General features: G+C 42.0%; 1 protein-coding gene across 1 annotated transcript in view; it reads left to right on the top strand.

Annotated features, from left to right (window-relative positions):
• NINJ1 (ninjurin 1) overlaps positions 1-13769 on the top strand; it is a 40963-nt gene extending 27194 nt beyond the window's left edge. Inside the window, exons 4-5 of the mRNA XM_019504612.1 lie at positions 5569-5734; positions 12293-13769. Coding sequence (XP_019360157.1) covers positions 5569-5723 — 155 coding nt within the window. The 3' untranslated portion in view covers positions 5724-5734; positions 12293-13769. The remainder of the gene's footprint in view (positions 1-5568; positions 5735-12292) is intronic.
• Positions 13770-14479: the final 710 nt, after the last annotated feature.

Here is a 14479-nt window from a genome sequence, read left to right as displayed (position 1 = left end):
GAGCGCCTGCAGGGTTTATGCAAAAAAAAAAAAAAAAAAAGAAAAGCCTTGCTCATAGTAACTGCAGACTTCAGGCAGCCTTGCTCTCTGCCAGTGCAGCCACCCAGAGGCTGCTTTCAGCTCTTTTATTCCCCCCCCGCCCCCCACACCTGGGTTTAGCTCCCTTGCTGGGAGGTTCCCTGCATCCCTGAACCTGGGCCTCTGGTGAGTCCCCTCAGCTCTGCAGTGTGATGAGGATGCTTTCAGGGTGTGGGGCCTTTCCAGCTTCTCCACACCCATAGTAACAGGGATGGACCCTGTTACATAGTGTTAAAAGAGATGCTACTACTGATACTGCTGTTCACTTATCAGTCGCTAGGGAAAAAAATGTTTTTCAAGTAAAGTATAAAACACCACACAAAATGTTTTGGGAATGATTTAAAAAGAGAAGGCAAAATCCTGACCCCCCTGTAACAGGGGCCTTCTCAGGGCCGATCTCACTGTGGCCTGCCCACCTGTTTCTGGGCTAACCGCCCGCCTTCTCACCTGCCATGCCTTGTTGGAAATTAATTAACAGATGTCAATTAAGTGGGAGGTTGCCCATTTCTTGCCCTGATGCCAGGGGGCACTATCTGTGGCTCTGATCCTCCCATACACTACAGCCCAAGCCTCGCAGATGGCATCCAGATGTTCTCAAAATCACTGGCCCCCACACTGGGCCCCTGAATTGTACTAATTGAACCCTGCCTGGATTCCTCTCTTCAGGCAGTCTATTCCACCTTCATCCTGGGCAGCATAGCTCCCTGAACTGCTTCCCCTTCTGGGTGTGGTCCCCCCGGGACCTTTGGCTCTACTGGCCCTGGCCCACCTCCAGGCCAGTCAGGACGCCAGGCCCTCAGCTCTTGGGTGTTCCTCGCGGTGGGCCCTCGGCCCTTCTGGTCCTGGCCCCAGCATTGACCAGTCAGGGGAAGTCCAGACAGGTATGAGTTTGTGGCCTCACTCTTTCTCTGTGGGGTCCACCTTCCAGAGCCTCCAACAAGGGGTAACCCACCTGGTTGTGGGGGCTAGGGGTTAAGGCACCCTGACAGTGGTAATTGGCCTGGCATTTCCTGGGGGCTCCCGCTGCCAGCTCCAGGCCCTTAAAGTGGCAGGCACCCACAGTGCCCTGCCACACCCCCCATTCAGCTCTAATAGGAGTTTTGCCATCAACTGCACTAGAACCAACATTTTACCCAGTATATTTAGCATTCAGTAATGGAGATACACAGAATCTGTTCTACTTCTACATTCTGTTATCGCTTGAGTTGCAGGTACTATACTGCTGCTGAAAAATTCAGCATTTTTAGTAATTTATTTTAAAAACCATACAAACATTTCACTCTTTCAGCATTGTACATTTAAAATAGGTACACAATTAAAGATACAAGACTAAAACCTATCCCAAAAGTCCTAAATTAGCAGGGTAGCTGTGTTCTGCATGCAAACTTAATCCCATAGTCCTGACTGCAGGAGTTGTGTGTATGGGCTACAGGATCAAGCATATTTCCATAACAAGACCATGATTGATTAGTGGCTCTGTATTTGTTTTTGTAAATAAAGAAGAAAAAAGAAAAACAAAATCAACCAAAAATTGCACTAGGACAGGAGTCCAGAATTTGTTTTTATGCATCAGCCTAGGATAACAGTGGAATGGCAGCCTTCTTCTGAAATATCTTGGAAGTTTAAAATCATTATCTATATTTTTGACACTCTTAGTGCACTTGGCCACTTCATAATACATTAATTTTGCCAGTTTGTGTAAGCACTTTGTATGAAAATAGACTTTGCCAAGTTTTTGTAGAAAGCTAGTAGCATTCCTGAAAAGCACCTGGCCAGAACAAAAAACACACACCCAAAGATTTTGTCAAGAGATGGCCTGATATGCTTTAGAAAGCTGCTAAAGGAGGGTCTATGTTTTCAGGAACAATCAACACTCCACCAGGAAGTGCTTGCGCCATAAGCCACTGAAATATGTGGGAGTCCTGCCAACATTTTCAGAGAGCTATGGCTTCTTTGCAGTTAGTATTCAGTCTTTTAGTTATGTCACTTTTACAAGCTCTTCTCTTGAAGTTAAGAGTCCTATATATGTAAAACAGAAATCTGGCAAGCAAGAAGCAGATTTCACACAGGGAGCTATTAAAGTTACAGCTACTTTACTGAATGTTATTTGTTAAATTTCCATGGGGCACAGTTGCAGAAGCAACTCCTAGAGGGGGTCCCTATTATTGAGGGGGGCATGGAATGTGATCTCTCAGATAAGTGAGTGGCACTGGGCTTTATCAGTCTTCCTTGTGGAGAAGTTGCTGGCTATAGTCCATGCTGTGGGAGACTGGACAAAGGCAAACAGGACAGTACTGGCTTAGGGCTTTTTGGAGCTAATCAACAGGTAGCTGGTAATGTCTCTTCCTTGGAAAAAGTTGTTTAAGAAGAGCTGGAACTAATAAGAGAGGCTTTTTTTTCTGTTTGATGGGATAATAAATGCTAACATTTCCCTGTGTAACTCAATGCTCTGTTATCAACTCTCTGCTGGCTCCCTTGCTGGTCAGGGGGGTGGGGGGGAAACCCCTCCCTAATCAGAACATCCTGCTGGGGCCTGGCCACACCCCCCTCAGCTCAGCACTGTCGAAAGGAAAGCAGGGCTGCTTTAGTGGCACCCAGCTCCTAGCCTGAGCCACTGAAGGCATGTGCCTGCATTTCTGGAATGAAAAGGGAATGTCTATCCACCTCCAAATCAGTTCAAGCTTTGAAGGTTAAACTAATCTGCAAAGATTGAATCAATTCAGGCTCAGGCTTTTTGAATGTCTGTCCCTAGCCCAGGTGTTCTGCGTATGCAGATTGCCTTTCCCAGCGTCTTCTGCTTCATGGCTTCCTCCTTTCCTTCTCTTTGCTCCCATAATTCTATTCTCCAATTTTTCAGGCTTATTTCAGAACCTTAACAGAAAGGTCCAGAGCTATTTTACTGAACTCTAAAATTAAGACGTCACTTAGCATCCCTTCCTTTAATTTTTAGTTGTAACTGCCTTTTAAATCTTTTAGAACTGAGAATGACTCCCAAAATTCCCTAGTTCTGGCCTGGGTCATTCTGAGCTATAGTTGCTAACTCTGTTTGTATCTATTTCAGAAAGTTTCTGGAAGGCCAACATGTGACACAGTGCGAATGTGAATGCATGCTTGTTTATATCAGTTATGGATTATAGTGCATTGACTTAATGTTAGGAAGGCAAATGCACATAACTATTACATTTTAAAAACCCACTGGACTACTGTATAGATTGGATTCAACATTTAATATTTATTTTAATGAAAGCTCTATCATTTATCTCCTGGGAGCTGTTTCTTGGGGATTTACATCTTATTCCTGGAGACTCCAGGGCAATCCTGGAAGGTTGGCAACCCTACTTTGAGCCTTTTGCCTACTTTCAAGGTCCATACTTTCTGTCTAAGGCACAAAATTCAGACTGGGTGGATTTTAGTATTTCCATACTAATAGTATGGAAATATGATTTTCCATAGTAGTACTTTCCATAGTATTTCCATACTAAAATGTGTGGAAAATTACACATGGCTTCTCCTTTGAAGACATTTGTTTTCAATGCTAATCCTTCAAGGTGGTATGGTAACTATGAGCCCTTCTTAGAAAGTGTGTGGGGGAGGCATTTTGAAATAGTTTGGGCTACATGAAATGATAGTAATCCATTCCCACTATAATAAAACACATAAGATTCACTGTACTTAAGAATGGTTTCTAGGTTAATTTCATGTTTAGTACTATAATAACAAAACAAGATTACTGTAATTCTGTTTGGAAACTCTGAACCCTGCCTTAATAGGCAGAGCTGTATTTTCCCATTTTCCAGTCCCCAATTTTGATGAATCTTTAAAATAACAGCTCTGTACAACCTGGTGTTTTTGTAATACGTAGGCACTGCTAACCCATTTCCCCCAGCAGCCAACTGGGGAGACTGTTTCTTATGTACTACAAGAATGGGAATTCTGCTTTACTTTTCTGGAGGTACCATGTACTCCAACCATATCCTGGAAATGTTAGAAGGCAAACATCTATGTACAGAACAGAGTGCAGGCATGGTATCCAAATGAATTTTCAGGCCTGAATATGGCTTTAATCCAAACTGTTTAGACTTTAGCCAGCGTGGAATGCAGAGTAGCTAGTGTGGTTCAAAGAGTCCTTTCACAGCTGCTCAATTGCTTTGGCTGGCTTATGAGGTCTCTCACAATGCACTGCTTCTGTGAGCAAAGCTGCAAAATGTGGAATAGGTGCCTAGAAGGCCTTGAAACTGAGGTGGCCAGGACTATGCCAGTATGCACAAAGGTTAAACTGCACCTGGTGTTACAGCAATCACAAATAGGTCAGGAGTTCTTTAGTGTTGGTCATTATGCTTAGTAAAATAACCATCCAATTAGTGCACCAGAGCACACATCCATGAGCACAGCTGTGGAGACCTCCAGCCTTTAGAATACTACCAGAGCTTGTTAGATATAAGATTTTGCTCACCAAATCTGATGCTTATAACTTACATAACTTTGTAAGAATAAAAATTGGTAGATGTCTCCAGTAATCTTCTTTTTGAGAGTCTAATCCAAAACTCACTGAAATAAGTGACAGCATTTTTACCACTTGCCATAAGATTGCATTAGGCTGTAAATTACAATGCTCTTCCTTTATGGTAGACACTGTCAGAGGAAATCTACCTTTCCAGCCATGCTGAGTCATCCCTCCAACTTTCCTGCAGTCCTATACACACACACTCAGGTACTTAATATCATTCACTGTACATTTTCACAGTTTGGGGAAAATGAAGCTTACAACAAGCCTGTGTTACCTCCCATGTTTGTCTATATATCCCTCCTATCAATAGTACGACTAAGAAAAAGCTGCAAGCAAACAAAGGAAAGAAGTTTTTATATCGTTGGTGCTGTGTAAAGCTCTTGCTTGTTTACAGAAAATGAGAAGCAATGGGTGGGTACACCAGGGGATAAAAGGCTTACATACACAAATCTAAAAGTGAGGTGAGGTTTTTTTGTTGAAGATATGCAGCCCTATTGGCCATGAGAAATTCTCTCTTATTGGTATGCTTCTGATAAACAGGTTTTTAGAAGTGTAAATAAAGTGAATTTCAAGTTTGCTTTACATTTACAAAACAGAATTTCTCTTTGGAAGAAGCAGGGGTGACGCATGGGGGTGCATGCAGGTGTACGTGCAGCCCATACACATGTTGGTGCATGCCCTGCAAAAGGGTGCCGCCAACACTGTCCACACTGTTGCTGCTTGCCATTGGCCACTGAATTTGGCTCTTGGAGTTAGTGGATATTACATGCTTCTAGTGAGTGAAGATGGGCTCCTAGGCTTCTTAGGCTCCGCAATATTGGTTGCAGTGCTAAATTCTCTTTTTGCACAGTTCAAGTGAGTGACACTTAGTATGGTGGTAAAAGAGAAATACTTATATTTATATCAGAATAGTAAAGAAGCTTTTCACTCTGTCTGTAAGCATGGTTTCAGTGTAAGAATATTTTTGTTGTTTTTCTTTAAAGTAAAATATGACCTTAACAACCCTGCAAAACACAACAAGCTGGATGCTCTCAATAACGTTGCAACTGGACTGGTGTTCATTATAGTAGTTGTGAATATTTTTATCACTGCGTTTGGAGTACAGAAGCCTGCAACAGAGACATCCTCAAAACAGTAGGTGACAGAAAGGTGAGTTATGGCCCTTTCAAATTCTTTCCTACTGCAGGCCAGTTGCCCTCTCCATATGTGTAACAGGCCACCCACTCCTCACCCAGGCTTTTTTAAAAATAATCAATTTTCAGAGTTTGAACCTTATGCATATACTCTCTATAAAAACCAAGCACATGCTTCACATTAATTTGAAAACAGTTGATTTGAGGGATTATAATTTATGATGTATTAACATTTATAATTTGAAGTGAAAGCAGAGACTTAGCCTACTACAGAGGCCTTTTCTATATCCCCTCTGTAGAAAATGTAAAGATGATTTCTCAGGAAGAGACATTCTCTATGTTTAGTGCCAATGGTGCCAGGAGAGGCAGTAAAGCTGTGCTTCCCTGCCCTTTCTCAAAAGCTTTTTTATTAGGCAGGTCAGCAATCTAATGCAAATGGAATTTTTTCCTATCCTAGTCAGTTAACACAAAAAGACTCAAGCTTCATCCAAGTTACTAGCATGATCACACCCTAAGTTTCCTCTAAGGTGTCCTCTGGCTTTCATGAGTGTCATGAATTCCCCCTCCCTGCCCTCCCCTGCCGAATACACTTCTTTTCAGTTATAGGCAGCCCAACCCACATACCACAGATATTCTTGTTTGGGACTCCTAAACCTTCTGCAGTCTTGCAAGATACCCCTTGCAATTTAAGAAAGGCTTTTTGGACTGAGATCAGACCTTTAGATCACCATACCCCTCACCATCTCCAATATGCTCAGCTCCTGATGGAGACTTGAAAGGCAAGGCGTGCAAATAGAAGTGAAGGCATCTTGTCTTAAAAAGCTATGGTTTATCAGTCAGCTGCAGTACAAGTGGAGACCTTGCATCAGAATGGCTAAACCAAACCAAACCAAACCAAAACCAAACCAGAGTCCATGTCATCAAGAGGGTCAGACATGAAGATCTGTGTCCCTTTGGGTTGTGTGCTGTATCTGTCTCCCACTCTCCAAGTCAGTTTTACATTGTTGGCTTTCTTTAATCCCTGGCCTTGGCTCCTGTCCTTTACAAAATCACCTCTGATCATGGAGGCTTCCATTGTGTGACTCAGATGTTTTTCCTAGGTAAATTGTACTAATAGTACTCCAGATAATCTCATATGCTTCCTTCTATCAATTGAGTGAACTCTAGAACCACTCTCTATAACAATGTGTGTGTATTTTTTTAAAGAAACCTTATGTATTATAAAAAATAAAGTCACAGAGTAATTCAAGTCCTGGAGAAAATTACTTAAAATAAGAACCTTAAAGAGGACAATCTGTTTTGTGTAGCAAAAATAGGGAGGGAGAGGTCACTTGGTAAGTAACTCAGGACCAGGGGGGAGAATGCCAGGCACTAAAGAACTTGTAATCTAGAAAAAAAGAATGTGGCAAGAACCAAAGGCGAAAGATGAAGCCAAACTTGGGAACAAAATGCAAATTTCTAACAAAAAGACAAGTAACACTGGAATACACTATCAAAGGAAATGGTGGATTCTCTCTCTCTGTAGCTTTATGTTAAGACCAAGGAATGCATTTGAATATCTGCCTAGCTAAAGAAGTTATTGAGTTGACAAAAGGGGCAACTGTGGAATGCAAGGGTCTGTTCTATAAACAGGGTATCAGGGATTCCATGATCCATTCTTGTCATAATCTCTAAGAATGTATCAATGTATTTCATTTTTAGCAATAGAGAACACTCATATATAGCCTTACAAGCTATAAAAGTTGTAGTCAGTGCATCCATTTTGGTGTCATCCTTTTTACAAAATAGGGGTTCAAAACATTGCGTGTAGAAGCTGTACTGAAAGTACACTTGGGTTGTTAAGATAGTGCAAGCTAAATTCAGGCCTTCTGTGCTTGCATACTGTGCCTGGATAGTTGAGATTTCTATTCTGCAAGAGCCAGAAACAGGAGCCAAGAGAAGTCTCCTGGGTCTAAGACACTACAAATATCCTTCTATTTCAGAACTCTCTCCCTCATTCAGTCTGTTTTATAGGCAGGGACAAACAGCACATGACTGCGTAATTTAAATACTGTACCATAAGGTATGCATTCAAAAGGACCACACCTGAACTCCATGCTTTAAAATCTTCTTGAATGTCTGCTGTGGTCACCAGCGGAGTTAGAATCAAAGGGCTCCTATACACATGCAGGGAGCCTGCTCTGATGCACTGTAATTCCAGCATGTCAGAGCAGATTCAATTAATCGTGTCTGCTGGAGTGTGAAAATTTACACACTCCAGCAGCCTTCAGCATCATTTGCATCAGCATCCCTGTGCTGAAAAATGGCAGTAGGATGCTTTAAACTAAAGCTTGTTTGATGAGCTTTAGTTCAAAGTGCCTGCCACTATTTTTCAGTGCAGGGATGCTGAAGCACATGACACTCCAGGAGCTTTTAAGTAGCTCAGCTTTTACACTCCGGGAGCTTTTAATTAAGGTGTCCCGCCCCATGCACATCTCCCACAGCACGTGTATAAAAGCCCATTGACTTTTAGAACGACAGTGAAGTTCTCTGCCACTTTAGCTGAAGGAGTAGTAGTAGGTTGCTGTCCTCTTTTTGGACTTCCCACTAGAAGCGGATGCATCACATTGTCACTGGCTTAAACAGCTTTTTGCTAGATAGCAAAGAATGTTGGGAATCAGAAATGTAAGGTTGTATTCCTGACTCTGAAAGGGATAGTGCTCTAGTAATTACCAGGGGCACAGCCATTCAGAGAATATGTTCATTATGTCTCCTTCTGGAATTACAAATTAATAGGAATGTTGTATGCAAGACAGAGCAGGCACTCATTCCTATCTGCTGGCACTGGGAAGGACTAAGCTGGTAAAGCATGTCTGGTTCAGGCAGCAGACTTTAAGATACAGACAGGAGAGTAATAATAATGATAAGAAGCTTGGAAATCACAATGATGAGGAAAGACTAAAGTAATTGGGCTCATTTTTTCTGCAATAGCACTGTCCAATTTCATAGCAGGTGGGGGCCTCACATGACAGTGGCCATATAGCACATGGGCTCTCAAGAGCCTTCCTGCTATGGGCAGCACAAGCCCCCTCCTTCTGCCTGACCAGCTAGTTTACCAGGCCAGATCCAGCCCTGCTCTGCCCTGAAGATCCTAGCCACCAGGGCAGAAGCAGAAACAGAAACAGAAGCAATGATGGGAGTAGTGACTGGCAGGATTTTGTGGGCCCTGCTTTAACCCTTTGTAAACTAGATGCAGCCCAGTTGGACAGTCCTGCTTTAGAAACAAGAGAGACTGAGTGGAGGGTCATTCAGCAGTCTTCAAATATATTGTATATATTAAGCTTGTTATAAAGTGGACAGTGATCAAGGTTCTTCATGGAAACTGTAGTGGGGGGGAAGCAAAAAGTCACTTTAATTTGCTGCAAAGAGTATACTAGGATGATAATGGATACGGGGGGAAAAAACTAAATATTAGAAGCTGAAACACATTTCCTGGGAAAAGTTCTGGAGTCTCTTTCTTTGGAGGTTCTTAAGAACAGGTTAGACAAACATCTGCCAGAGGTGAACTAGGCATACTTCATCCTGCCTCTCAGTGCAGTGGGGTAGAGGAAAAGAACAGGACACCTTTCTGCTACTATATTTGTGATTCATTTTGAAATGCAGTGTTGCCAATTGGATTGATCTGTCATACTACAATTGTCCCAGCTCTGCCAGAAACCTTCTGCTCCGTGATTTTAGCTACAACATCTGAAAAACGGAAGGAATGAAGGGTGGGGAAAATGGTAGTTATTAGTTTCTTAGGGTAGGGTCATGAGGCTTGTTCTGCTGTTGGGGCCATGAACTGCATAAAGTTAACACCACTTAGGGAAAGAGCTAAGACTGTCATTAGAAATAATGGTCACCATCTGGAACCCAGCTCAGCACACCTTGTGCTCTAGAGGGAACTTTATAGCTTCTTTAGTCTTGCCCTCCTCTATCTTAAAAGTTGAATAAGAGCTTGAAGCATGCTCAGAGCAGGTTGAATATTCAGGGACTGGATAACTTGGTAAACACCTGCTGCTGCAGATCATGGATATCTTTAGAACTTCATCAAAGCTAGGTGAACTTTCATAGGGATAGCACAAGGCACATCGTGCCACAGGATTACTTCCCCATAGAAAATAGAAATCCCTGGTTTAGGTTGTAGGCACTACAGCTCTTCAAATGGACAGCTGAAAACTACCTACTTTTCTTTAGCTCTGTTCTTAAAAGCAACTCCAGCTGATTGTACAGAGTTAAAAAAGAAACAGGAGAAAACCATTGCCTCCTTTCTCCCTGCCCTCCAACACATCCCCCAAAATCAGGGGGGATCTGAAAATCAGGTATATAAATTTTTAGCTTAAGTGAATGTATTTTTACTTTATTATAAACAACAAGGGCCAGGCATATGATAGCAAGAACTAGCCAGCCTCTATCAATCACTATTTTTCTCTCATTCTCTATGGTTCTGCTCAATTATCTGGTGAAAACTTGGCCATGAATAGGGTGACCATAATAAATTTCAGGGAAATCTTTGGCATATGCCAGCATGCATGCATTGCCCCCCACCCCCTGAAGGCTTCAGGAGGAGGTCAGGCAAGACAGTGTAGCACGCACACACACCACACCCCGTCCCCTGACCCCACAGCTCCTAGGAGCAGCAGTCTAGGACTGAGGCTAGGCAGGACAGGATGCATACACACTTCCCAGGAATAGGGCTGGGCAGGACAGTGCAGCCTACAGGCACACCCCCCCTCCACCCCAACCCTTCCCTCCCCCACTTCCACTCTACTGTGCAAGCAGCTCCACTTGCAGCCCAGCAGAGTCTGTACCAGGCAGCAGCCCACTGGCTGGGATCCCTGGAGAAAATTGAAGCAATGGTCCTGGATTGGTAGGAACCCGCCCGTATGTGCCCAGGTCCTGAGTCAGGAGCTGGGCACGTGAGCCAGGTTCACACCAATCCAGGACTTTTGCTTCAATTTTCTCCAATGCTTCAAAAAACTGGGACTGTCCCAGCCAATCTGGGACATATAGTCACCCTAGCCATGAAGCATACCTTAAAGGACATTAAGTCCAGACTACTTTGAACTAGTAGATTGGTATCCAGAATCCAGAGCTCAGTCAGCAGCATTTTCTTGTAATCAGGAGCAAAAGCCATTGTAAATGTTTCTCTTGATAGCATTGGACAATCTTGGGCATAGACTCATTCCAGGCTATTTAGGGCTTTTATAGATTATAACCAGCACCTTAAAATCTGTTCATAAATATGACAATGACTAGTGCATGTCATAAAACGTAGGTGTTAAGTGCTTGTTCCATCCAACTACTTGCTGATTGATATCTCCTACATTTTCCAGCTTCTGATTCAGTTTGACTCAACACTGGTTCTTGGGACATACTGGTTTCACAGCCTTGAACATGGTTGCTGTACTCTGCCACAGCTACAAAGCTCAACAATAAACAGTTTATGGAGTCTTGCAGCTGTTAGAGTTTAAGGGACATCTGTTTCCATGCATCATATGCCCACTCTGCTTCGGACAGCATTTATGTGCCAAGCTAGTTTCTGCATCAGCTATTGTGCATTATCCCCTTGAACCTGTAAGAGGAAATTCCTCCCCTACCTCTACCCCCAGCCAGCTTTCTCCCTCTCACCCCTTCCCCATCTAAATGAGACAAAGCTACAATGATTTTACACAGACAACTTTTTTAGTGCCTGGTTTTGTGCAACTCAAGCTGACTCTGCTGACAGACTTCCACGTGACATTTATGCAATAACTTTTTTTCATCAGTTCCTTCAACAAACACAAAATCCAAAACTTCTGGCCCAAATGAGGCAATTTAAAAAAATGGCTATCCTCTTGATGGAAGTGAGAGTCTGAGCCTAAATTTTCTGTGGTCTCAGCTGCAGTTTTTAACCATCTGCCTTCTGTCAAATGGAAATCTCAAATGCTGAGAGCAAAAAGGAAAAAAAAAAAGCCACAATCGTAAAACACCCTGGATTTAGATCTATTGCATAAACTGTCAAGGAAATTTTAACGTACGTTTCAGTTCATTTTCTGCAATGCAGGCAAAACAATTTAAGGAATCTCAAGTAGAGGATGAAACCGAGAGAGAGGGAGGCTGCTACATACAAGCCCACTCCTGCACAAGGCTCTAGCAGCATGCTCTCACCTGCATGTGTTCATACATAAGCATGTATCCATCACTGTTGTACCTAGACCTTTGGTTTTCTACCCCTGTCTTGTTAGATGCTTCTGGATGCTGGAGATAGTTCTTTGGATATTTATGCATCTGATTTGACCATTTGCACTTATTGCCTTTCCTAAAAATATCTGTCCATTTGCATTAGCCTTAATAGATCACTTAAATAGTAAATGTCTCTTCCCCTACGAGTAGGCTTTTAACAAAAATACAATCCCTGGTGGCCAGATGAAGAGTATATGCTGGGAGTGCGGCCAGTGTGGCTTCCTTTTACTGTGCACACGATTCAGGAAGAAATTTCACTCCCATTGTAAAAGGAACTTGTGAATCCATGCAATTAATTTGTTGATGGGTTTTTTTCTGTTTTTCATTTCAGAAATCTGAACTGCTGACCTCTCAGCAGATACCCTTCTGCATTTATCTTGGACCCAAAGAAAATAATCTGAAGAAGTGAAGTTATTCAAGCTAGCCTCTTTATTAGTTTCCTTCATTTGACTTTTTTCTGTGCCTGAAATTTTTATCTTTTAAATGTTTAAGGTGTTTAGTTTCTGTTGAAAGCATCAAATATTACAAATCTTAGCACATTGATGCACTCTAAGATTAAGGCAGCTACGTTTCTGCAGAAACTGGTAGTTCTTCAAAGAAATATGCAGCATAATGTATTTCAGGGAATGAAGTGATGGCATCCACTTCAGAGACATCTCAGGACTCTTCACTTTCTATGCCTTCTGTTTTCCTGGTGGGCAAGAAGTTGCCCAACATAATTGTTAATTGTTGTCTACTCTGGCAACACGTTCCAAACTTTCTGGACCAGCGGACTGCTTTCAGCCCTCAGAATATTTTGTGGACTACCGTATACCCATGTCATTAAGGTTTTAAGTGAAAAAGCAGGGAAAGGGTATAATTCCTGAACCACTTGCTGTGGCCTCAAGGGAATAACTAAACTATCAAAAATAAGGGCTTCAGTTTTTGGCATAATCACATTGCCTATACCTCACTTCACTGGGATCTAGATATTTGTAATTCACACTGCAGTTATCTTTATTCTGAATCAAGAGGCCACATCTTATTGCCCCTTTGTCAGCTAATTGGAAACTGCTGCCTCTAAGTTAAAAGGAGAGACTATTAGGAATAAAAGATCAACTACAATGTTCAGTTGTCCAGTTTCCCTTACAAACAGTCATTTGCCCAACTTCTGTCTCTAGATCATAGTCAGTACTTGACAATCTGAGTGAGTCTCCTTCCCTGTCATGCAACCACAGAAACAGCCCTTTTGCCTAGTTTCTCACCCACATCATACTCTAGTCTGTAAAATATATTATGTATCATTCTAGCCTATTATGAAAAGTCTGTTAACATGCTACTATACCTAGGCCCAGCTGAGTAACTTAAGAATAGAAGGTGAAATTCATCCATGCACGGAGGGATTTTTCAGGGCACATATGCAATTTAATGTTGCATATTAACCCTGAAAAATAGTGTGCATTAACTGAATTTTGCTTGACAGCTTTTTCTGCATGCTCTTGCTTTTGTGAGTATGTGACTAATTTGAGTCCAAAATAGATTTAAGACGGGGGAGGGGGGGAAAAAAAGAAGATCTTTATGGCTCATGTAACCTGCTGGCACGGGAAGTAATTTTTCCTGAGTACACACTGCTGCTGGCAGTGATGTGTATTGTAGATACTACCACTAACAAAAGCATTTTAATCCTTTTATTTCTAATTTATAGTACCTGTGAGCAGAAGTTTAGTTTTCTTGTGTTAACTTCCTTGTAGATATAAATGTGGATTAATATATCTCCTTTGTCATCACTTTGTTTTAAAATCTCTCTTCTTGTAGCACTATACATAAAATTATTAAGAGAACTGAAAGTACGCCGAGTTCTCAAAGAAGCCTTTATGAAGAAATGAGCTTTGAGACTTCTCTTGTTTTTTGTAGGTTATGTAAGTATTATCTTCCAGCAAAAAACAAAGCATCAAAAAGTTGATAAGTTTCTACAAATCTAGAATGAACCAACACAACCATACGAAACATTTTTGTTGCTTTGTTTCTTGTTAAGACTCTTTTCTTAAAAGTCTCTGGTAAATAAGGTCTGTACAAAACAGAGCAAAGAGATTTTACTGTAGCTTAGAGCAGCTACGAACAGGTGCTTACCACAGATTTCCCCAACATTCAATAAGTCATCTGCCAAATAAAAATTAGTCAAAATAATAATAAATAAAACAGATGAAGGAATATCACTGCAGTAGGGCTGGGTGAAGCTTCGGTCCCCAATGTGATTTGGTGAAGATTTGGCCTGATTCAGTGGCCAAATCTCCAAATCCGAATTGAATCAGGAGACCCTTTAATCTCTCCAAATTGATTCGGAGAGATTCAATGATTCGGACATAGACACAGGTTTAAATATTTTTTTCTACATACCTCAAAGTACCAGGTGGCTCATGAATGCCAAGATGCTGGAGCAGATGCAGTGTCCCACAGGAGTGCGGGGGGCTCCCCAGTGCTCTCGGCAGCAGACCCAGGAGTGGACTAGAAGCACTTCCGGTCCACTTCTGGGTCTAAT

The sequence above is a fragment of the Gavialis gangeticus genome, unplaced genomic scaffold (genome assembly GCF_001723915.1).
Source record: "Gavialis gangeticus isolate Ggan-Ray unplaced genomic scaffold, GavGan_comp1, whole genome shotgun sequence".
Lineage (NCBI taxonomy): Eukaryota > Metazoa > Chordata > Crocodylia > Gavialidae > Gavialis > Gavialis gangeticus.
This window is presented reverse-complemented; position numbering and strand designations above follow the sequence as displayed.